This window comes from Mauremys mutica, chromosome 15 (assembly GCF_020497125.1).
Source record: "Mauremys mutica isolate MM-2020 ecotype Southern chromosome 15, ASM2049712v1, whole genome shotgun sequence".
Taxonomy (NCBI): Eukaryota; Metazoa; Chordata; order Testudines; family Geoemydidae; genus Mauremys; species Mauremys mutica.
In genome coordinates, this window is record NC_059086.1 from 34308781 (window position 1) to 34331798 (window position 23018).

Genomic DNA, 23018 nt, shown 5'->3' on the forward strand with positions numbered 1-23018 from the left:
TGTTCCTCTTCCTGACACCTGTATTTTAACATTTCAGCTCTTTTGCTTAAAGGTACATACAGCATTTCTTTAATCCTTTTTATTTTTACAATATAATTCATTCTACTTTCACAATCCCTCCTTTTGGTCACGCTACGCCATGACCAACAATTTACTAGGTTCCACATATTAACTGTTCTTTATTTCTTTGTTTATCAGTGATATTTAAAATCATTAAATTTTAAAGCTTTGTGGCCAGAGGCTGCTAACAGGGAGTTTCGCAAGGGAGTTCTCCAGGTGAAGGAGGAGCAAATACGGCATCCTTGGGGTAAGTGACTGACTGTCTGTAGTGTGTGTTTGTTTGTGTTTGGGGGTTACTTCCTGTGTGCTGAGCTTGTGTTTGTCAGTCTGTTTGGTTGGTTGGTTGGTTGAAGGACCGTGTGCTGTGGCTGGCAGTTGGAGACAGTGAGCTACAAAGGAACGTCTGAAAGCTAGAAGCCTCTGGTAATTGGCTGAGTCTTAATCAGTGGGCGGGGCATTCACACAGGCCAGAGCTTTCTAAAGCAGCGCACAAGTGACCAGGGAGCTTTGCGAGCAGGGGCTGCTAACAGGGGTTTTCGAAGGGAGCAGGGTCCCGTGCCGGTTCTGTGTCCCCTTAAAACCTATAAACCAAACTACATTCATTCTACTTTCACAATCCCTCCTTTTGGTCACACTACGCCATGACCAACAATTTACTGGGTTCCACATATTAACCGTTCTTTATCTCTTTGTTTAGCAGCGATATTTCAAATCATGATATTAGCACTCTGTTCTGGGGCAGTCACCTGGGTGGCGGGCCTTACACAATTTTGGATACAACAGGAGACTAACTAAAAACATTAAAAAATTATTAGGATTCCAAACGGGATAGTCAGGGCTCCCTGAAGCAACCAGTTTCCTATGCCAGAGAAATTGAACAGGTTACTTAGCCACTTCCATAAAGAACTCGGCTCTTCATGGGGAAGATGTGCGATTTGTTCTAAGTGGCTAGCGCGATCTATTACCTCGTTGGTGTTGTCAGGTATATAGACACCACATTCTTTTCCAGTGAGAGCACAGGTCCCTCCTTTGGCCGTCAGCACTATGTCCAATGCCTGACTGTTTTGGAGGGCCCCCTGTCAGATCGCCCCTCTTTCTTTGGCCAGGGCTCTTAAACTTTTTCCAGTTTTATTTGCCATTATTTTAACTCCTGCTTGTAACCTCAGGAGCCTTTTTGCATGGTGTATTATTCCCCCAAGTGTTATTGCTGTTCCATATTGTGTTAAATGGACGAGGTCCTCCAGTGAGGTCTGGGGAATTGAGTGGGATAGCCAGGACAGGAACCCCAGTTTGCGAGTGGGCTGGGATGTGGCTGCAGACCCAGCATTTAGAAATATTAAGGGTCTGAGCTATCCACACTTGCTGCTGGATAAAAGAATTGTCAATGTGGACTCCCCAGACCTTAAGAAACCAGCAGCCGAGGAACAGGCGCCACCAGAGGAGCATGTTGGAGGCAGGGCCCTTCTGGTTCTGACAATCTCAACTGAGGAAACTGCAGTCACGGGTTTACATTCAGCAGGCAGCAGGTGCTAGGCTCACTGCTGCTTCTTCTTGGGCCTTGCTTTAGGGTCGTCGTCTGCTTCTGGCAACCCTTACGAGAGCGTAGATTATAAGGTATTGCAAGCTGTTCCTCTACGTCGTCTTCTGGAGTCAAAATTGACTCTGCGTGGTCCTGAGGTGGTGATTGGTTCGCTGGGGGTGGTGCATTCTTACACTGTGAAGCATGTATCCACTCTGCGATGCCAGATAGTTTAACAGCCGTCTGGCTAGTAAGCAGCACCTGATGATTCTTTGATGTTCTTTAAGTCTCTTTACTCCTTCTTCCTTGACTCTGGCTATAACAATGGCCTTCACACCTTATCTTTTCCTGATGCAGACGTTCCGCACCCACACAAACAGATTGAGAGTACAAACAGCAGTATTTTATATCGAGCAAAAAGGCATTGCAAATTAAACCTTGCTAAGTTTTACAATCAATAACCAAGACAATTTACATGGAGACCCAGGCCTTCAATGTTTCTCTAATTTACTTAACATAGACACAATAGAGAATCCTGTCTCTTACTAACTAAATCTTAAAACAAAGAGTTAGAGAGGGCCCAATTTGCATATGGGAAACCAGAATCTTATAGTCCCAGAGGGTCATTTCGTTCTGCTATTCAAAAAGGGTGGCTAGCAGGATGAAATCAAATCATACATTAATTCTTATGGGACGTTATAAAATCCTGCTCCTACATATCCCCCTTTGGACACTAAGATTATTAATCGCCAGCATCACTTCTTATTTAGTCCGTGTAATAGAAAATACCGGGAGGTGATTTGGGCCAGTGGCTCTAGCTTTGCAAACATTTGTTTTATCCAACAGCACATTCCAAACATTGCAATTAAACACATACAATTTAAAACCAAAAACAATTAGAAGTAGTAACATTAGTGTGCCAGTAGTTGTGGGAGACCATCCAGAAGAGCTGTTATACCAGTGGTAAGCTGTTCTGTCTTTCGGCAGTGGCAATTCTTAATGTGTCCCCATTTGCGCGTGTAATATGTGACAAAGTTCCTCCTCTACCTTGGTGGGTCCTGTGCTTATTGGTAGATTTGCTCACCTCAGTGATCTTCCCTACAGTCTGGGTCAGCTCCTCCTGTGTCTGATCAGGAGTTGGGAGGTTTGGGGGGAATTCAGGCCCACCCTCTACTCCGGGTTCCAGCCCAGGGCCCTGTGGATTGCAGCTGTCTACAGTGCCTCCTGGTACAGCTGCATGACAGCTACAACTCCCCAGGCTACTTCCCCATGGCCTCCTCCCAACACCTTCTTTATTCTCACCACAGGACCTTCCTCCTGGTGTCTGATAACACTTGTACCCCTCAGTCCTCCAGCAGCAGAAGCACCCTCTCATTCAGCTCCTTGCGCCTCTTGCTCCCAGCTCCTCACACGCACTTCCTCTCCTCTGGCTCCCCCATCCCTGACTGGAGTGAGTTCCTTTTTAAACCCAGGTGCCCTGATTAGCCTGCCTTGATTGGCTGCAGGTGATCTAATCAGCCTGAATTGGTTCTAGCAGGTTCCTGATTACTCTAGTGCAGCCCCTGCTCTGGTCACTCAGGGAACAGAAAACTCCTCATCCAGTGACCAGTATATTTGCCCTCTACCAGACTCCTGTATCCCGCTGCTCTGGGTCTGTCACAAATAGGAATGGTTCGCTTTCCCACACTGGTTTGTCTAGGAACTATGTTACCTTTTAACAGACGATTGGTAACTGTTTGCAGTTCAATGCCAAGACCGATAGAGAACTCAGCTAGATCAGAGCGCACAGGAAGCTGAGACTTTTTTTGGCTGTGGCAAATAGTAAATGTGATTATTGGCAAACACAGTCCTTACATTACCTTTACATTTCTCTACTGGTGGGTTGCGAACACTTTTTAAACACTTTCCCCCAAGAATGAACACACACCCAGAGCCCATTACACAGCACTTTGGTCTCATTATTCATTTTATCACACCTACAGGAGTCTAGTGAAATGTCTTTGCTACAGGGCTTTGGAGCAACAGGCGTGGATAAGCATACCCGCTTTTGAGGAGTCCACTTGGTACTACTTCTGGTGCCCAATAGCTTCCCTCCCTCCCCAGCCCACTGGCTCGAGGTCCGGGGTAGCCAGAAGGATCCCAGGTGCAATCCGGGGAGTGGGCTAACTTTCCATAGCTTTGCGTCCAGAGCCTGTTGGCGTGCGATGTTAACAACCATTTCTTCACTTAACAAATTTGGTCTCACCGTACTGGAGACAGACCGCATCCATTTATATCGATAGGTATCAGACAAGGATCTTTTCCTTTGCTCTTACAGATGCATCAAAACCTTACTATTTTCTGAGATTACCCAAAACATCGTATATTCTAAATATCTGCATTTCAGTACATTCCACAGCTATTGCAGGATGTTTTTTTACTTTCATTTGTTTTTGTAATGGGTTTTTCTGTAGCTGTGTCACGGAGTATGGGGGAGTCAGGGTCCTGCACCCCCGGCTTCCTGCGATTCACCATGACTCTCCCTCAGGCCGGTCTCCCATCCCCCAATGCAGATCGTCCTCCCAGGCCAACACCCCACACTCAGCACTTACAGCCCACAGTAAGAACAGTCCCAGTTCGTCACAAGCTGGTATTAGCTTTTTCTGATTTTCTGAACGACAAAAATAACATTTTTCTACCCCTTTCGGAGTGGCATTGATTATTGCTTAAAAGATTCCTTTCTTTTACAAAGACCCTTGCTTATTGTAGGCAAAACAGAGGAATTACCCCCATATTTTCCTGTGTTTTTGTTCCATAGGCAGGCCAGGCTTTAATGGCTTCTACTTTTTAAGGGTTACGGGGAAATTATCCCACTGTTTAGTCATTAAATCCATGAGGTGACGTACATCAGTTTTTCTTCTTATATAGCAGACCAAGTTTGTAATGTTTTTCCTGCTGTGTTAAGCTTTAATTTTATTCACAGGTAATAGTTGAGAAGCATCATTACCATATGACCTTAAAGGATTTTTCCAAAAATCATACACACTAGTCATTGTTACAGGGGTGCTTATTAACATGACATTTATTTCAATGTTTAATATTGACAAGAACATTAGCGTCAAATCTATTAAAGGGATCTTGTCATACCAGGCCTTTTACGTAGGCAATTTGTTTGCTGATATAAAGATATGTCCTTTATTTGCAGCTTCTTTTGTGCTGGCCGTTCTCACCTTCCTTTATCAGTTAGGTAATTTGCATCCACACAGGCTTGGCTTTTGGATTCAAAACCATCAGCAGAGCTCAGAGAACACACAGAGATCTATTGCTTCTCTTTTTGGAGACCTAATAGGATTTTAATTCAGTAGCATGTTTCTTTTGGATTTCTTTTACCCCTTTCTACAATATACACTGCACATGTCCCAGGGAAAATGCACATTCCTTCTATAGTATAACTTTTAAAACATTCGCCAGAGCAATTTTTACAGAAGGTGTAACTGTTTCTTTTGTTCTTACAGAGTTTTCATGTACCCTTATCAAAGTGGCAGTGTGATTACACAGAGCCATTTTAAGGGGCGGGTATAAGCCAGGAAAGTTCCCCACAATAGCGGGACCCTTCCCCCGCTTACACTAGGAGCGGGGTCAGCAGCCGCCCTGCCCGTCCGTCCGGAGAGTGAAATGAACCGGTTCCTCCCCCCACAGCCCGGCTGGTCTGGACACAAGCGGCTCTGCTCCGGTGACTCCTGAAGGAGCGAGACTTGGAGCTGGGCTGACTCCGGCTGTTGGCTGCAGTCGCTCAGCCCCCGTTTCAATAGACAGGCCGGGTTTGATTCCTTGTCCGGGGGGTTAACCCGAAATCTTTGCCTGTGAGCGGCTGCTGCTGGGGGTTTGCCCAGGAGCCGAGTAGAACCAGGGGCTCGGTTTGAAACGAGCCCCGGCCCCCGACCTGTGTAACGCTGGCGAGGGAGAGAGTTTCCAACCCCCCTGAAGGCTCTGGGCCTGTGAGACCTTCTGCAAAGAGCAGCCGGGTATGGGAGTTTGGGGGACAGGCCAAGGGTGGGGTGGGGAAGGGATTAGATGGGAGATGGGCTGAGATCAGGGAGCGAGTGGGAACAGAAATTCGAGGGGAGACAGAAAGGGGGTGGGTGTTGGAGGGGAGATGGGAGAGGGCAGTGTCGGTTTGGGGGGACAGGGATGAGGGGGAGGTGGGTGGAGGTTTGTGCAGGGAGTGGCGTTTGAGGGGGGACAGGACGGGGCAGACAGGACGGGGATTTGAGGGAAGATGCGATGTCTATATAAACAAGCCTGTGTCACATCCCTTTCTAGGGGTCTGGCCACATAACCCCTGACAGTGTCTCCCCCAGCTCGGGGGCAGGGTCTCTGCGGGGGCATTAGAAGGTCCCTGGGTCTCTCCCACCTGGTGACCCGTTGGGGGCCCGGGATGGAATTTCTCTTCCTCTCGTTTTCTTTTGAACCTGGTTTATTTAATTTACACGCTGAGAAAAGCCCCTTAGAACCAGGCGTTCCAGTGTAAACCCGTCATCACCGCTCAGCTATGGCGCAAGGGGCAGCAAACCCAGGCATCCCCCATCGTACCCTCTCCTCACTCGGTGCCACGGCTCGTGTCGCAGGTGGGCAGGTTGGCAGGCTGAGCGGGAAGGCTGCAGAGTCAAACCCTCCAGCACCAGGAAATGCTCCCTTTAATTGCATGATCACGTATTAATTTTACCTACATGGGTCACAGGTGCAGGGTGCAGGCAGGCTGCCCCGGGACTGGAGCCAGAGAGAAGGACTCCCCCCGCCCCTCCTCAGCCCTCTCCCTGCCGGCAGCAGTGAGCTTTGGGGTAGGGACCTCCTTCTCCCCCCCGGCAGCACACTCACCCCCCCACCATGACTGCACGTGCTCCTAGGGCCACTCTCAGGTCCAGGAATCCCCTTCGCCTCCCTGTGGTGAGTGCCATGCCGGGCAGGGGGCTGCCATTACATGTGCGCCTCCTCCTCTGCTGCTGCCCCTCACTGGGGCTGCCCCTTGCCCAGCTGGGGGAAGAGCAGTGACTGTGGGCGGGGGGGGCGGCTATTCTGGTGGAGGGTCCCACCGGAAAATGAAAGGGTCCGAGGGGGAAGGGCCGCCTGCCCTGTGGCGGCAGTTAATGCAGGCAGGCAGCATGGAGCTGCAGGGGACGGGGAGAGACCAATGCTCTGCTCCGGGACCCAGGGAGGTGCATGGGGGGCAGCAAAGTGGGGCCGGGGCACACTCAGGGGAGGCAGCAGGTGGGGCCAGGGGAAGACCTGGCCCCGAACATTCGCGGAGCCGAAGCCCCTGGACCCTCAATATTGCTGGAGCCAGGAGGAGGAGGCAGCGAGGGAGAGAATGATCCATTTTCTTGCCGGTAGCTACTGCACCTTATCTTACTGGTCCTCCGTACCGGCCGGTACCGGCTAACTTTCACCTCTGCCAGGGTTTCCTGGGTTTTGCAGGGGCCTCTGCTTGCTTTGCCTGCCCTAGATTTCACCTGCAGATTAGAGACAGCATGTGATGGACCCAGGAAGAGACGACACCTCGTGGACTTCCTGTAGCTGGAGCCACCAGCTGAGTTCCTCATTTGGGGCTTGGTTGAGTTGGGCTTCGGGGTGTTGGTGGAAGCACTGAGGGGCCCCTGGCTGCCCCCGTCATGGCATCTGCTCTCACCGTCCTCCTCCTCGGTGAGTATCGAATAAAGCCAGGGCGTGTGCCCATAGGGGGTGGGATCTGAGACCAGGGCGTGTGCCCATGGGGGGTGGGAGCTGAGACCAGGGCGTGTGCCCATGGGGGGTGGGATCTGAGACCAGGGCGTGTGCCCATGGGGGGTGGGATATGAGACCAGGCCGTGTGCCCATGGGCAGTGGGGGGTGGCAGAATCTGAGTCCAGGGCATGTGTCCATGCAGGGAAACTGACGCCAGGGCATGTGCCCGTGGTTTGGGGGTGGGGGTCTGAGACTAGGGTGTAGGATCCAGTTGCTCTGGGATCTGGTCACTAACGAGCCGTCTCCTCTCCAGGCTGCTGGCTGGCCGGGCACAGCGGGGTGTGGGGACGTGAGTATCAGTGTGTGGGGAGGACGATAACCTCAAGGACGGGGGAGGGGATGCATGAGGTGGGGAAAAGAGGAACTGAGCCCTGAACCTTCCCCCTAACTCAACGCAAACTCCCCTGTGAGCTCAGACCCGTCCCGGCCCTGCTAGGGAATAACTAGGAGCCGAATCAGGCTCGTGGGGTCTGATGAAGCAGATGGGAAATGTGCCCTCGTTTGTCCTCTTCCACCCCCCACCCCCGGCTGTGAGGATCGGGGTTGGGGGCGGCAGGTGGATTTATTTCGGCTCATACAAACGCTAACAGGGCCCCGTCTGTGGGCTCTAGATCCCCTCGGGGAACCGAAACGTTCCCGGTCAGTGCAGCCATGGGGAGAACCCCCCAGATCCTCCCCTGCCCCCAGATCCACCCCCAACAGCTCCCTCCCCTGCACTCACAGCCCCTCCTCCGCCCCCCTTCCCAAGGCCTGGGGAACGGTGGGTATTGTGAGATTTCTGCCAGTCACAGACTCTATTTCCAACCCCGGGGCGGGGGGCAGAGCTGCAGGGGGTAGGGTGACCAGACAACAAGTGTGAAAAATCGGGACACGGGGTGGGGGTGGGGGGTAATAGGAGCCTATATAAAAAAAAGCCCCAAAAATTGGGACTGTCCCTATGAAATCAGGACATCTGGTTACCCTTGCAGGGGGCCCAGTGGTCAGGCTCCCTGGCTGGCCTCAGGCGTGGGGTGGTGGTGGCAGGTGATCTCTCATGCAGCTGGGCCCTGAGCTACGTCTGGGTGAACCCCCTGCCCCTGAGCCCCATGGGCAGGCAGTGCCAACCCTGGTAGGGGACAGACTCCTAGAGAGGCCGAATGACGGATGGACTGAATTGGGGAGGGGTGGGGGGGGCTGTGTCTCCCCTGTTTAACTCCTGTCTCTTGTTGAAAGCAGGGCAAGAATTTCTCAAACCCACCATCTGGGTGAGCCCCAGCAGGGTGGTGGAGCTCAGGGGAAGCGTCACCATCCGCTGTGAGGGTCGGTACCTGAGCATGGAGTTCTTTCTGCGTAAAGCTGGACACCCGAACCCGCAGGTGCAGACGGTGCCTAATGGGACCGTGGCTGAATTTCCCATCGCGAACGTCAGCCGGGAAGATGGAGGGAGCTACACCTGCGACTATCGCTCCGTAACGGAACCGAGTAACTCATCCTATCCCAGCGACCCCGTCAAGGTCATTGTAGGAGGTGAGGGGCCCGTCTCAGTGCCCGGGCTCCCAGCCCCACACCCAGCCAGACCCACAAGGGGTCTCTGCAGGGATGGGACGCTCAGAGCCAGGCTCTGCCCTGATCCCTGGGCCCAGCAGAAGGGACCCCTGGCCGGGGTGTGGTGACGGAGTCACTTGGGGGTTCCCCAGCCAGGGGGGAGAAGCAGCCCCTGGAGATTTGGGGCAGAGGAAGGCCGGGGGCTGGGGCTGCTCTGGCCTAGCACAGGGATGGGGTCACCTGGGCTGGCAAATGTAGCTGGAGCTGCTCAGCATCGCACGGCTGGAACTGGAGTTGCTTGGCTGGCTGGGGCTGACTGGGGACTGGGGCTGTGCCGGGGGTCCTCTGGCGACGGGGGTGGGGGGCTGTCTTGGGGTCTCTCCAGCCAGGGGAGGGAGTGGCGAGGGGCACTCGCGGCTCCTGCCACTAGAAGCAGGGCCTTGTGCAGTGTGTGTGTGTGTGTGGGCGGGGGGGGGGGGGCGGCAGGGCCAGCCTCCCAGAAAGGGGGGTCCACCCACTGCCCATGGGGGATGGAGTCACTGGGGGGAGCAGCAGCCATTGGAGATTGAGGGAGGGGGGATCCCTGTCCCCGGGGGAGCTGCGGAGCAGGGGGCCTTTCCCAGGGGGACACTCCCCATCTCGGGGGACACCCAGAGAGCTAGGGCCCAGGGGCTGCTCAGCGGCCCCTCCCCACTCCCCTGGAAACCCAGTTCTCAGTCGGGAGCTGTTCTGGGGAGGGGCGGGTGGCTGGGTCGTCGTGTCGGCCCCTCCCTGCCCGGGGTCTGCGTCTCACGGCCTGTCTGCTTCCCACTGCAGAGCCCAGCTACCCCAAACCCACCATCTCTGGGATCCCCAGCGAGGGGGTTTCCTTGGGGGGATCCATGAGCATCTGGTGTAAGAGGCAGCACCAGGCCGTGCGGTTTGTGCTGAATAAAGAGGGACGTCATTTCGAAAGTGTGGATGCGAACTCAGAGGCTCTGTTTCCCATCAACAACGTGAGCCGGGAGGACGGCGGGATCTACAGCTGCTCCTATCACAGCAGATTGGAACCGTTCAACGTGTCGTATCCCAGTGACCCCATGGAGCTGGTGGTGACAGGTGAGGGGCCTGGTTCGGCGTCCCTTTTCCCAGCCTCACTCCCAGCCAGACCCTCACGGGTACTCGGTGCCAGTGGGACACTCAGAACCAGGCTCTGGCCTGAGCCCTGACACCGCAGAGGGGACACCTGGCCGGGGAGTGGGGACGGAGTCACTGGGGGGTCACTAGCTAGGGGGGAGCAGCAGCCCTGAAGTCTCAGGGCAGGGAGGCTACTTTAACGCTGCCCCTTGTGCATAGGAACCGGGAGTCGCTATTTAATCCCGTGATCCCAACCTCTCTGTTCTCCAGGCCCTGCCCCAGGCAGTGCCCCGGCTGGGGCTGAATGAGGCAGGGGCTGCAGGAGAATCAGTGGTTTGGTGGACACGGCGCTGGGCTGGGACTCAGGAGATCTGGCCCAGCTCCTGGCTCAGCCACAGACTCTGTGTAATGGGAGCACATCACGGTTTTCAAAAGTGTCCTTCCTTGTGGCGGGGGCTCAATATTCAGGGATCTCAGGCCAAATGCCCACAAACCGAGACGCCCACAGTTACTGGAGACCTCTGGAAACGTTGGCCTCAATCGCGCCGGATCCCTTGTGTTTTGGGAGCATGTGGGGTCCCCGCCATTATCAGGACCCTGTTGTGCCAGGCGCTGCATAAACACAAAGTGAAGAGACAGTCCCTGCCCCTGGGAGCTCAGTAAGGAAAATGAATCTGTCTGTGCCTCAGTTTCCTGCTCTGTAGAATGGGAGGCCGACTCCCTTCTTCTGTGCGGCTCGGGGCCTGTGGTGCTGGGCGGTGCCGGACACCAGAGACCAGCCCGTGAGTCGCTTTGTGCTCGGGGGCTGGATGCAGTGAATGAGGCGGGGCCACACACGGCATATGAGGGTCCCAAGAACTAGGGAGCCGCGGCTCAGTGTCTGTGGGGCTGGGAGCCCAGCTCGCAGGGCCGGGATTCTGGATGGGGGGAACTCTGGGATCTGGGAGAGAATCTCTGCCTGGGGGCCCCTGGATCTGCCCGTGGCTGGGGCCGGCTGGGGATGCCGGGGCTGGGTGGGTGCCCGGGTCTGGCTCTCACAGCCTGTCTCCTGTGCGCAGATCCCAGCTTACCCAGACCCAACATCTCTCTGAGCTCCACTGGGGTCACCGCCCCAGGGGCAGACGTCACCATCCGGTGTGAGGGGCAGCACTGGGACGTGAGGTTCTTCCTGCACAAGGCTGGAGACGGGAACCCGCAGCGACACATGGACCCTGCTGGGGCCGGGGCCGAGTTCCGCATCCCCAGCGTGGGCCGGCAGCACGGAGGGAACTACAGCTGCAGCTACCGGCGCCCATCAGAGCCCTTCATCTCCTCAGAGCCCAGCGACACCGTGCAGCTGGTGGTAGCAGGTGAGGGGCCCGGCTCCACGTCCCGGCTCCCAGCCAGACCCTCATGGGGGGCTCCATGCTGCTAGGACGCTCAGAGCCAGGCTGTGCCCTAAGCCCTGGGCCCAGCAGACGGGACGCCCGGCCGGGGAGAGGGGACGACGTGGGTGCGGGGGTGTAATAGTCCAGGGAAAGCTCTGCCTTCCCTGGCTGGAGCCGCTGCTGAGGGACGCTGGGCTGTGGTTGGCCAGCTGGCCGGGGCCAGGGGCTGGGGTCACCCGGGCTGGCTGGCGCCGCTGGGGCTGCTTGGCATGGCATGACTGGGGCTCGGGTTGGTTGGGCAGCTGTGGCTGACCCGGGGCTGGGCTGGGGCTGGCCAGCCGGCCGGGGGCTGGGGTCACTCGGGCTCGCTGGCATGACTCGGGCTGCTCGGGCTGGCCAGGCTGGGGCTGGGCTCAGTCGGCTGGGGCTCGGGTCGGTTGTCTGGCTGCGGCTGACCCGGGAATGGGGCTGTGCCGGGGGTCCTCTGGCGGTGGGGGTGGGGGGCTGTCTCATGGTTCCAGCCAGCCCGGGGGTTCTCTGGCCGGGGGGAGGGGGTGGCGAGGGGCACTCAGAGCTCCTGCCACTAGAAGCGGGGCCTTGTGCAGTGTGTGTGTGTGTGGGGGGGGGGGGGCTGCAGGGCCAGCCTCCCGGAAAGGGGGGGTCCACCCACCACCCATGGGGGATGGAGTCACTGGGGGGAGCAGCAGCCACTGGAGATTGAGGGAGGGGGGATCCCTGTCCCCGGGGGAGCTGCGGAGCAGGGGGCCTTTCCCAGGGGGACACTCCCCATCTCGAGGGACACCCAGAGAGCTAGGGGCCCAGGGGCTGCTCAGCCGGCCCCTCCCCACTCCCCTGGAAACCCAGTTCTCAGTCGGGAGCTGTTCTGGGGAGGGGCCGGTGCCTGGGCCGTCATGTCGGCCCCTCCCCGCCTGGGGTCTGCGTCTCACGGCCTGTCTGCTTCCCACTGCAGAGCCCAGCTACTGGGGGGTTCCCCAGCCAGGGAGGAGCAGCAGCCCTGGAGGCTACTTTAACACTACCTCTTGTGCATAGGAACCGTGAGTTGCTATTTAATCCCGTGATCCCATCCACTCTGTTCTCCAGGCCCTGCCCCAGGCAGTGCCCCGGCCGGGGCTGAATGAGGCAGGGGCTGCAGGGGAATCAGTGTTTGGTGGACCCGGCGCTGGGCTGGGACCCAGGAGATCTGGCCCAGCTCCTGGCGCAGCCACAGACTCTGTGTGATGGGAGCACGTCGTGGTTTTCAAAAGTGTCCTTCATTGTGGGGAGACCTCAATATTCAGGGATCTCAGGCCAAGTGCCCACAAACCGAGATGCCCACAGTTACTGGAGACCTCTGGAAACGTTGGCCTCAATCGCGCCGGATCCCTTGTGTTTTGGGAGCATGTAGATCCCCGCCATGGTCAGGACCCTGTTGTGCCAGGCGCTGCATAAACACAAAGTGAAGAGACAGTCCCTGCCCCTGGGAGCTCAGTGAGGAAAGTGAATCTGCCTGTGCCTCAGTCTCCCACTCTGTAGAATGGGAGGCTGACTCCCTTCTTGTGTGCGGCTCGGGGCCTGTGGTGCTGGGCGGTGCCGGACACCAGAGACCAGCCCGTGAGTCGCTTTGTGCTCGGGGGCTGGATGCAGTGAATGAGGCAGGGGCCACACACGGCATATGAGGATCCCAAGTACCAGGGAACCGCGGCTCAGTGTCTGTGGGGCTGGGAGCCCATCTCGCAGGGCCGGGATTCTGGGTGGGGGAAACTCTGGGATCTGGGAGAGAATCGCTGCCCCGGGGGCCCCTGGATCTGCCCGTGGCTGGGGCTGGCTGGGGATGCCAGGGCTGGGTGGGTGCCTGGGTCTGGCTCTCACAGCCTGTCTCCTGTGCGCAGATCCCAGCTTACCCAGACCCTCCATCTCCCTGAGCCTCACTGGGGTCATGGCCCCAGGGGCAGACGTCACCATCCGGTGTGAGGGGCAGCGCTGGGACGTGAGGTTCTTCCTGCACAAGGCTGGAGACCTGAACCCGCAGCAACACATGGACCCTGCTGGGGCTGGGGCTGAGTTCCGCATCCCCAGCGTGGGCCGGCAGCACGGAGGGAGCTACAGCTGCAGCTACCGGCCCCGGTCAGAGCCCTTCGTCTCCTCGCAGCCCAGCGACCCCGTGCAGCTGGTGGTAGCAGGTGAGGGGGCCCAGTTCAGTGTCCCAGCTCCCAGGCAGACCCTCGTGGGGGGCTCCATGCTGCTAGGACACTCAGAGCCAGGCTGTGCCCTAAGCCCTGGGCCCAGTAGAGGGGACGCCTGGCCGGGGAGCGGGGACGACGTGGGTGGGGGGTGTAATAGTCCAGGGAAAGCTCTGCCTTCCCTGGCTGGAGCCGCTGCTGAGGGACGCTGGGCTGTGGTCGGCCAGCTGGCCGGGGCCAGGGGCTGGGGTCACCCGGGCTGGCTGGCGCTGCTGGGGCTACTTGGCATGGCATGACGGGGGCTCGGGTTGGTTGGTCGTCTGTGGCTGACTCGGGACTGGGCTGGGGCTGGCCAGCCGGCTGGCGGCTGGGGTTGGTCAGCCGGGGACTGGGGTCACTCGGGCTCGCTGGCGTGACTGGGGCTGCTCGGGCTGGCGTGACCTGGGCTCAGGTCGGGATGTCTGGCTGTGGCTGACCCGGTCCTGGGGCTGTGCCTGGAGTCCTCTGGCGGTGGGGGTGGGGGGCTGTCTCGGGGTTCCGGCCTGCCCGGGGGTTCTCTGGCCGGGGGAGGGGGTGGCGAGGGGCACTCAGGGCTCCTGCCACTAGAAGCAGGGCCTTGTGCCGTATGTGTGGGGTGGGGCTGCAGGCCCAGCCTCCCGGAAAGGGGGTCCACCCACTGCCCATGGGGGATGGAGTCACTGAGGTGAGCAGCAGCCACTGGAGATTTCAGTCCGAGGGTTGGGGGATCCCCGGATCCAGGGCCCCATCTCGGGGGACACACAGAGCTCTTGGGGCCTAGGGGCTGCCCAGCCGGCCCTCCCCACTCCCCTGGAGGCCCAGCACTCAATGGGGAGCTGTGCTGGGTGGGGGCCGGTGGCTGGGTCACCGTGTCGTCCCCTCCCCGCCCAGGGTCTGCGTCTCACGTCCTGTCTCCTTCCGCTCCCAGAGCCCACTCTGCCCAAGCCCTCCATCAGCCCCAGCGGGGAGGTCTCCCTGGGGGGATCTGTGTCTGTCCGGTGTCAGGGGCTGCGCCCGGGCATGCGGTTCGTGCTGAATAAAGGGGGACGCCATGTTGCACACGTGGATACGGAGAAGTTGGAGTTTGTGTTTCCCATCAACAACGTGCAGCGGGAGCAGGGCGGGAACTACAGCTGCTCCCATCACAGCAGATTGGAGCCGCTGACCAGGTGGAGTGACCCCGTGGAGCTGGTGGTGAGAGGTGAGGGGCCCGGCTCGGCGTCCCCGTTCCCAGCCCCACCCCCAGCCAGACCCTCACGGGGACTCGGTGCCAATGGGACACTCAGAGCCAGGCTCTGGCCTGGGCCCTGACCCCGCAGAGGGGACGCCCGGCTGGGGAGTGGGGATGGAGTCACTGGGGGTTCCCCAGCCAAGGGGGAGCAGCAGCCCCTGGAGGCTACTTTAATGCTGTCCCCAGTTTGTATGAACCATGAGTTGCTATTTAATCCCATGGTCCCAACTCCTCTGTTCTCCAGCGCCCGCCCCAGGCAGTGCCCCGGCTGGGGCTGAATAAGGCAGGGGCTGCAGGAAAATCAGTGGTTTGGTGGACACAGCGCTGGGCTGGGACCCAGGAGATCTGGACCAGCTCCTGGAGCAGCCATAGACTCTGTGTGATGGGAGCACGTGTTGGTTTCCAAAAGTGTCCTTCATGGTGAGGGGGCCTCAATGTTCAGGGATCTCAGGCTGAACACTCACAAACTGAGACGCCCACAGTTAGTGGAGACCTCTGCAAACCCTGGCCTCAATCGCGCTGGATCCCTTGTGTTGGGGGAGCATGTAGGGCCCCCACCATGATCAGGACCCTGTTGTGCCAGGCGCTGCATAAACACAAAGTGAAGAGACAGTCCCTGCCCCTGGGAGCTCAGTGAGGAAAGTGAATCTGTCTGTGCCTCAATTTCCCGCTCTGTAGAATGGGAGGCTGACTCCCTTCCTGTGTGCGGCTCAGGGCCTGTGGTGCTGGGCAGTGCTGGGCACCAGAGACCAGCCCGTGAGTCGCTCTGTGCTCGGGGGGCTGGATGCAGTGAATGAGGCAGGGGCCACACACGGCCATATGAGGGTCCCAAGCAGTAGGGAGCCGCGGCTCAGTGTCTGTGGGGCTGGGAGCCCAGTTCGCGGCTGTAATGGAGTAGGAAGCACAGACTGTCTGTGTGGGGGAGGGGAGAGCCAGAGGTTTAGGTGAGATGCAGGAATTCAAACTGTGAGCTGAGCTGGGCCTGGGGGAGGGGAGGTGACACCTCTGGCCAGGGCAGACACAAAGGAAGGAGACTGAGGAGAGAGGAGGGGCCGGAGGGGACTGGCAGTTTTGGAGTTGACTGGAGAAGAGAGGGGAGGCAGAGAGACCGGGCTCTGATCCCCGAGGGGGCTGGGAGGCCCCCAAGATGGACCTAACCGGGGAGATCCGGTTATCTGAGCCTGCAAGACCTGTGTTGGACTGTGTTCCTGTCGCCTAAATAAACCTTCTGCTTTACTGGCTGGCTGAGAGTCCTGGTGAATCGGCAGGGAGCCCGGGGGTGCAGGGCCTAACTCCCCCACATTCCGTGACAACTGGTGTTAGCGGTGGGATGACTGCACCCCATGGACAGCGCTTCCTGCCGTAAGTGACTGGGGAGCAGTAAAACGAAGGGGCGATTCACCCCTGGGGCAGTGTGGCCAGAGAGAAGGACTTTGCAGTAACAGGGTCCCCCGGGGGATCACAGCGAGCGGTCCCCAGGGCGGAGGAGTCTGCAGCTCGACCCTGGCAGAGAGGTGGTGACCTCAAGGACTGGCACACTAGGGGTCCCCCTGGAACCCGTGGGGAGCGGCGAGCACCCCGGCCTGCGAGCAACCAGCAGGAAGATGTATTCCCAGAAGCGCAAGTGCGAGCTGGTGGAGCTGTGCAAGCAGAGGGGGCTGCACAGTGGGAAGCTCACCAAGGCCCAGCTGATTGCCCGGCTGGAGGAGCGAGATCGCAGGAATGAACCGGTCCCTGTCTCTGAGGGAAGCAGCCGGGCAGATGCAGCGCAGGCACCAGTGTCTGTACCCGCTGGGAGTGGTCAGCCGGCTGCTGAGGGCTCCTCGAGACCCCCCCACCCCTAGGCCTAGGGGGAGGGGGAGGAGCAGCCCAGCTACGGGGGGCACCGTGACCCCCCCGGCCAGCCGGGAGTTATCCCGGTGACGCTCGGCCTCCGTGGAACTCAGGCGGCTGGACTTGGAGAGAGAGATAAAACTGATGGAGATGGAGGACAGGGAGAAGCAGCGCAGACATGAGCTGGCCATGGCCCAGCTGAACAACAGTAAGACCCCGGCTGCGGTGAGTGGGGGGGGGGGGCAAGCCTACAAAGAGCTTCGATAAGAACTTCCTGGCCCGGCGTAAGGAGGGGGAGGACATAGATACCTTCCTGACGGCCTTTGAGAATGCCTGCGAGCTGCACAAGGTTGACCCCACAGACAGGATCCGGTGCCTCACCCCCTTACTGGACTCCACCGCCATGGAGGTGTACAGCCGAATGAGAGGGGCGGAGGCGAGAGACTACAACCTGTTCAAAGAGGCCCTGCTCCGCGAGTTTGGGCTGACCCCGGAGATGTACCGGAAGAGGTTCCGGGGTCAACGTAAGACCCGGGAGGTCACCTACCTACAACTGGTCAACCGGGCGCAGGGATATGCCCGCAAGTGGACGGCTGGGGCCCAAACTAGAGAGGACCTGCTTGACCTATTCGTACTGGAGCACCTGTATGAGCAGTGCCCATCGGACCTGAAGCTGTGGTTAATGGACCAAAAGCCGGAGAACCCGCAGCACGCAGGCCAGCTGGCCGACCAATACATGGACAGTCGGGCAAGGGATAATAGGGAGGCGTCTCGAAGTAGCAGGTCGGCCTCGACGCAGAGGGAGACTCACCAGGGAACCTCCCAGAAGGGGCCGAGGGAGAGCCCCCACCAAAGGGAAACATCTGGCGTCAGGTCCAGCCGTCCCCCTCGAGGGGACCCACGAGACATGGGCTGCTATCAATGTGGCCAACCGGGCCACATACGGGCCCGGTGCCCCAAGCTCCGGGACAAACTGAGCAGACCAACCCCACACCGGGTCAACTTGGTGGAGACCCAGCAGGATGAGGGGCAGCGTTCGCAGGGAAGGGGGGCTGGCCGCGTACCACCTGCGAAGGAGGGAGGGGGGCCCCGGGCTGTCCCCTCCGAGGGGCTGGATGCTCCCAACCCTGAGTTTTGGGTTTACAGGGTGGACATGGGACTACCCCTCCGGAAAGAGTGCCTTGTTCCCCTGGAGGTAGACGGGAGGGAGGTCACTGGGTACTGGGACACGGGCGCAGAGGTGACGCTGGCCCGGCCGGAGGTGGTGGGCTCAGATCGGATGGTGCCCAACACCTACCTGAACCTGAGGGGTGTGATCGGGACCCCATTCAGGGTGCCTGTGGCGAGGGTGCACCTAAAGTGGGGGGACAAGGAGGGCCTCAAGGACGTGGGAGTGCACCCGCATTTGCCCACGGAGGTGTTAATGGGGGGGGATCTCGAGGACTGGCCCAGGAACACACGGGGTGCCCCGGCCGTGAACCGTAGTCAGAGTCGGCGCAGGGCTCTGCACCCTGACACCGGGGAAGGCACTCTGCCCGGGGCACCGGACCCTGACCTGGTGGGGAGGAAACGCCCAGGGACAGGGCTCAGAGAGGCTGTGGCCCCAGACCCAGCCGGGGAGAGAGAGCAGATCCCCGCCCCTGCCCCAGCGGCTGAGTACCAGGCCGCAGTGCGGGGAGACCCCTCCCTGCGGAGGATAGGGGACCTGGCCAGCCTCAGGGGGGAACCGACCATGGGACGAGGTGGCCGGAAAAGGTTCCTGTGGGAGAAGGGGCTCCTGTACCGAGAATGGGCTCCCCCAGGGAAGATGGAGTCAGGGGGGATCAGGAGGCAGCTGGTGGTACCCCAGGAGTATCACCACCAGCTGCTGTGCCAGGCCCATGACATTCCCCCCTCAGGGCACCAGGGAGCCTGGCGTACCCAGCAGAGGCTGCTACAGAACTATTACTGGCCTGGGGTCTTGTCCGGCAGCACTGCCGCTCCTGTGACCCCTGCCAGAGGGGGAGGAAGGCCCGGGACAGGGGGAAGATGGCTGTAAGGCCCTTACCCCGCCCCGAGGGGCCTGTCCAGAGGGGGGCCAGGGTCAGGAGGGGGGCTCTGAACCGAGAGAGCCCGAATCACAACCCCCCAGACTGGAACGTGGGGGAAAGGCCCCGGCCCAGGGTGCACCCCAGGGGTACTGGGGTGGGGAGAGGGCACGGGCGGCATAAGGTTGTAGGTGGGTCCGAACTTCCCTGGGTCACTGGCTGGAGTGACCCCGCTCAGTTCAGTCTCGAAGGGGGGAGAGGTGTAATGGAGTAGGAAGCACAGACTGTCTGTGTGGGGGAGGGGAGAGCCAGAGATTTAGGTGAGATGCAGGAATTCAAACTGTGAGCTGAGCTGGGCCTGGGGGAGGGGAGGTGACACCTCTGGCCAGGGCAGACACAAAGGAAGGAGACTGAGGAGAGAGGAGGGGCCGGAGGGGACTGGCAGTTTTGGAGTTGACTGGAGAAGAGAGGGGAGGCAGAGAGACCGGGCTCTGATCCCCGAGGGGGCTGGGAGGCCCCCAAGATGGACCTAACCGGGGAGATCCGGTTATCTGAGCCTGCAAGACCTGTGTTGGACTGTGTTCCTGTCGCCTAAATAAACCTTCTGCTTTACTGGCTGGCTGAGAGTCCTGGTGAATCGGCAGGGAGACCGGGGGTGCAGGGCCTGACTCCCCCACACTCCGTGACAGCGGCGCCGGGATTCTGGGTGGGGAAACTCTGGGATCTGGGAGAGAATCTCTGCCTGGGGGCCCCTGGATCTGCCCATGGCTGGGGACGGCTGGGGAGGCTGGGGCTGGGTGGGTGCCTGGGTCTGGCTCTCACAGCCTGTCTCCTGTGCACAGATCCCAGCTTACCCAGACCCAACATCTCCCTGAGCCCCACTGGGGTCGTGGCCTCAGGGGCAGACGTCACCATCTGGTGTCAGGGGCAGCGCCGGGACGTGAGGTTCTTCGTGCACAAGGCTGGAGACCGGAACCCACAGCAACACATGGACCCTGCTGGGGCCGGGCCCGAGTTCCGCATCCCCAGCGTGGGCCGCCAGCACGGAGGGAACTACAGCTGCAGCTACCGGCCCCCATCAGAGCCCTTCGTCTCCTCAGAGCCCAGCGACCCCGTGCAGCTGGTGGTAGCAGGTGAGGGGCCTGGCTTGGCTTCCCCACTCCCAGCCAGACCCTCGTGGGGGGCTCCATGCTGCTAGGAGGCTCCCAGCCAGGCTGTGCCCTAAGCCCTGGGCCCAGCAGAGGGGACGCCCGGCCGGGGAGCGGGGACAACGTGGGTGGGGGGTATAATAGTCCAGGGAAAGCTCTGCCTTCCCTGGCTGGAGCCGCTGCCGAGGGATGCTGGGCTGTGGTTGGCCAGCTGGCCGGGGCCAGGGGCTGGGGTCACCCGGGCTGGCTGGCGCCGCTGGGGCTGCTTGGCATGGCATGACTGGGGCTCGGGTTGGTTGGGCGGCTGTGGCTGACTCGGGACTGGGCTGGGGCTGGCCAGCCAGCCGGGGGCTAGGGTCACTCGGGCTCGCTGGCATGACTCGGGCTGCTGGGGCTGGCCAGGCTGGGGCTCAGGTCGGTTGTCTGGCTGCAGCTGACCCGGGACAGGCTGTGCCGGGGGTCCTCTGGTGGTGGGGGTGGGGGGCTGTCTCGTGGTTCCGGCCAGCCCGGGGGTTCTGTAGCCGGGGAAGCGGGTGGCGAGGGGCACTCAGGGCTCCTGCCACTAGAAGCGGGGCCTTGTGCAGTGTGTGTGTGTGTGGGGGGGGCTGCAGGGCCAGCCTCCCGGAAAGGGGGGTCCACCCACCGCCCATGGGGGATGGATTCACTGGGGGGAGCAGCAGCCACTGGAGATTGAGGGGAGCTGCGGAGCAGGAGGCCTTTCCCAGGGGGATACTCCCCATCTCGGGAGACACCCAGAGAGCTAGGGGCCCAGGGGCTGCTCAGCCGGCCCCTCCCCACTCCCCTGGAAACCCAGTACTCAGTCGGGAGCTGTTCTTGGGAGGGGCCGGTGCCTGGGTCGTCGTGTCGGCCCCTCCCCGCCCGGGGTCTGCGTCTCACGGCCTGTCTGCTTCCCACTGCAGAGCCCATCTACCCCAAACCCACCATCTCTGGGATCCCCAGCGAGGGGGTTTCCTTGGGGGGATCCGTGAGCATCTGGTGTAAGGGGCAGAACCAGTTCATGCAGTTCGTGCTCTATAAAGATGGACGCCACATCCAAAGTGTGGATTCGCACTCACAGGCTCTGTTTCTCATCAACATCGTGAGCCGGGAGCAAGGCGGGAAATACAGCTGCTCCTATCGCAGCAGATGGGAGCCGTTAACGATGTCGTACCCCAGCGACCGCGTGGAGCTGGTGGTGAGAGGTGAGAGGTCCGGCTCAGCGTCCCCGTTCCCAGCCCCACCCCCAGCCAGACCCTCACGGGGACTCGGTGCCAATGGGACGCTCAGAGCCAGGCTCTGGCCTGAGCCCTGACCCCGCAGAGGGGACGCCCGGCTGGGGAGTGGGGACGGAGTCACTGGGGGTTCCCCAGCCAGGGGGGAGCAGCAGCCCTGGAGGCTACTTTAATGCTGTCCCCAGTTCGTATGAACCATGAGTTGCTATTTAATCCCGTGATCCCAACTCCTCTGTTCTCCAGCGCCCACACCAGGCAGTGCCCCGGCCGGGGCTGAATGAGGCAGGGGCTGCAGGAGAATCAGTGGTTTGGTGGACATGGTGCTGGGCTGGGACCCAGGAGATCTGGCCCAGCTCCTGGAGCAGCCACAGACTCTGTGTGATGGGAGCACATCTTGGTTTCCAAAAGTGTCCTTCATGGGGGGGGGGGGGAGGGGGGGCGGCTCAATCTTCAGGGATCTCAGGCTGAACACTCACAAACTGAGACACCCACAGACAGTGGAGACCTCTGCAAACCCTGGCCTCAATCGCGCTGGATCCCTTGTGCTGGGGGAGCATGTAGGGCCCCCGCTATGATCAGGACCCTGTTGTGCCAGGCGCTGCATAAACACAGAGTGAAGAGAGAGTCCCTGCCCCTGGGAGCTTAGTGAGGAAAGTGAATCTGTCTGTGCCTCAGTTTCCCGCTCTGTAGAATGGGAGGCTGACTCCCTTCTTGTGTGCGGCTCGGGGCTTGTGGTGCTGGGCAATGCCGGGCACCAGAGACCAGCCCGTGAGTCGCTCTGTGATCGGGGGGCTGGAAGCAGTGAATGAGGGAGGGGCCACACATGGCATATGAGGATCCCAAGAACTAGGGAGCCACGGCTCCATGTCTGTGGGGCTGGGAGCCCAGCTCGCAGGGTTGGGATTCTAGGTGGGGGAAACTCTGCGATCTGGGAGAGAATCTCTGCCTGGGGGCCCCTGGATCTGCCCGTGGCTGGGGCCAGCTGGCGAGGCTGGGGCTGGGTGGGTGCCTGGGTCTGGCTCTCACAGCCTGTCTCCTGTGCACAGATCCCAGCTTACCCAGACCCAACATCTCTCTGAGCCCCACTGGGGTCATGGCCTCAGGGGCAGACGTCACCATCCGGTGTCAGGGGCAGCGCCAGGACGTGAGGTTCTTCCTGCACAAGGCTGGAGACCGGATCCCGCAGCGACACATGGACCCTGCTGGGGCCGGGGCCGAGTTCCGCATCCCCAGCGTGGGCCGGCAGCACGGAGGGAGCTACAGCTGCAGCTACCGGCCCCGGTCAGAGCCCTTCGTCTCCTCGCAGCCCAGCGACACCATGCAGCTGGTGGTAGCAGGTGAGGGGCCTGGCTTGGCTTCCCCACTCCCAGCCAGACCCTCGCAAGATGATCCATGCTGCTAGGACTCTCAGAGCCAGGCTGTGCCCTAAGCCCTGACCCCGCAGAGGGGACACCCGGCTGGGGAGTGGGGACGGAGTCACTGGGGGGTTCCCCAGCCAGGGGGGAGCAGCAGCCCTGGAGGCTACTTTAACGCTGTCCCCAGTTTGTATGAACCATGAGTTGCTATTTAATCCCTTGAGCCCAACCCCTCTGTTCTCCAAGCCCCGCCCCAGGCAGTGCCCCGGCTGGGGCTGAATGAGGCAGGGGCTACAGGAGATTTAGTGGTTTGGTGGACACGGCGCTGGGCTGGGACCCAGGATATCTGCACCAGCTCCTGGAGCAGCCACAGACTCTGTGTTATGGGAGCACAGCTTGGTTTCCAAAAGTGGTGCGGGGGGCCTCAATGTTCAGGGATCTCAGGCAGAACACCAAAAAACTGAGATGCCCCACAGTTAGTGCAGACCTCTGCAAACCCTGGCCTCAGTAGCGCTGGATCCCTTGTGCTGGGGGAGCATGTAGGTCCCCCGCCATGATCAGGGCCCCATTGTGCCAGGCGCTGCATAAACGCAGAGTGAAGAGGGAGTCCCTGCCCCTGGGAGCTCAGTGAGGAAAGTGAATCTGTCT

The 23018-nt window shown here is 59.9% G+C and overlaps 1 protein-coding gene and 1 long non-coding RNA gene across 2 annotated transcripts in view; both read left to right on the forward strand.

Moving 5' to 3' along the window:
- The first annotated feature begins 6973 nt into the window (after positions 1-6973).
- LOC123350197 lies at positions 6974-9790 on the forward strand. Its single transcript, XR_006573725.1, has 3 exons — positions 6974-7258; positions 7593-7628; positions 9680-9790. It is a non-coding gene; the product is annotated as an uncharacterized LOC123350197 (long non-coding RNA).
- A 152-nt stretch (positions 9791-9942) lies between these two features.
- LOC123350012 (immunoglobulin superfamily member 1-like) overlaps positions 9943-23018 on the forward strand; it is a 216005-nt gene continuing 202929 nt past the window's right edge. The window contains exons 1-2 of the mRNA XM_044988346.1: positions 9943-9961; positions 11038-11328. Coding sequence (XP_044844281.1) covers positions 9943-9961; positions 11038-11328 — 310 coding nt within the window. The remainder of the gene's footprint in view (positions 9962-11037; positions 11329-23018) is intronic.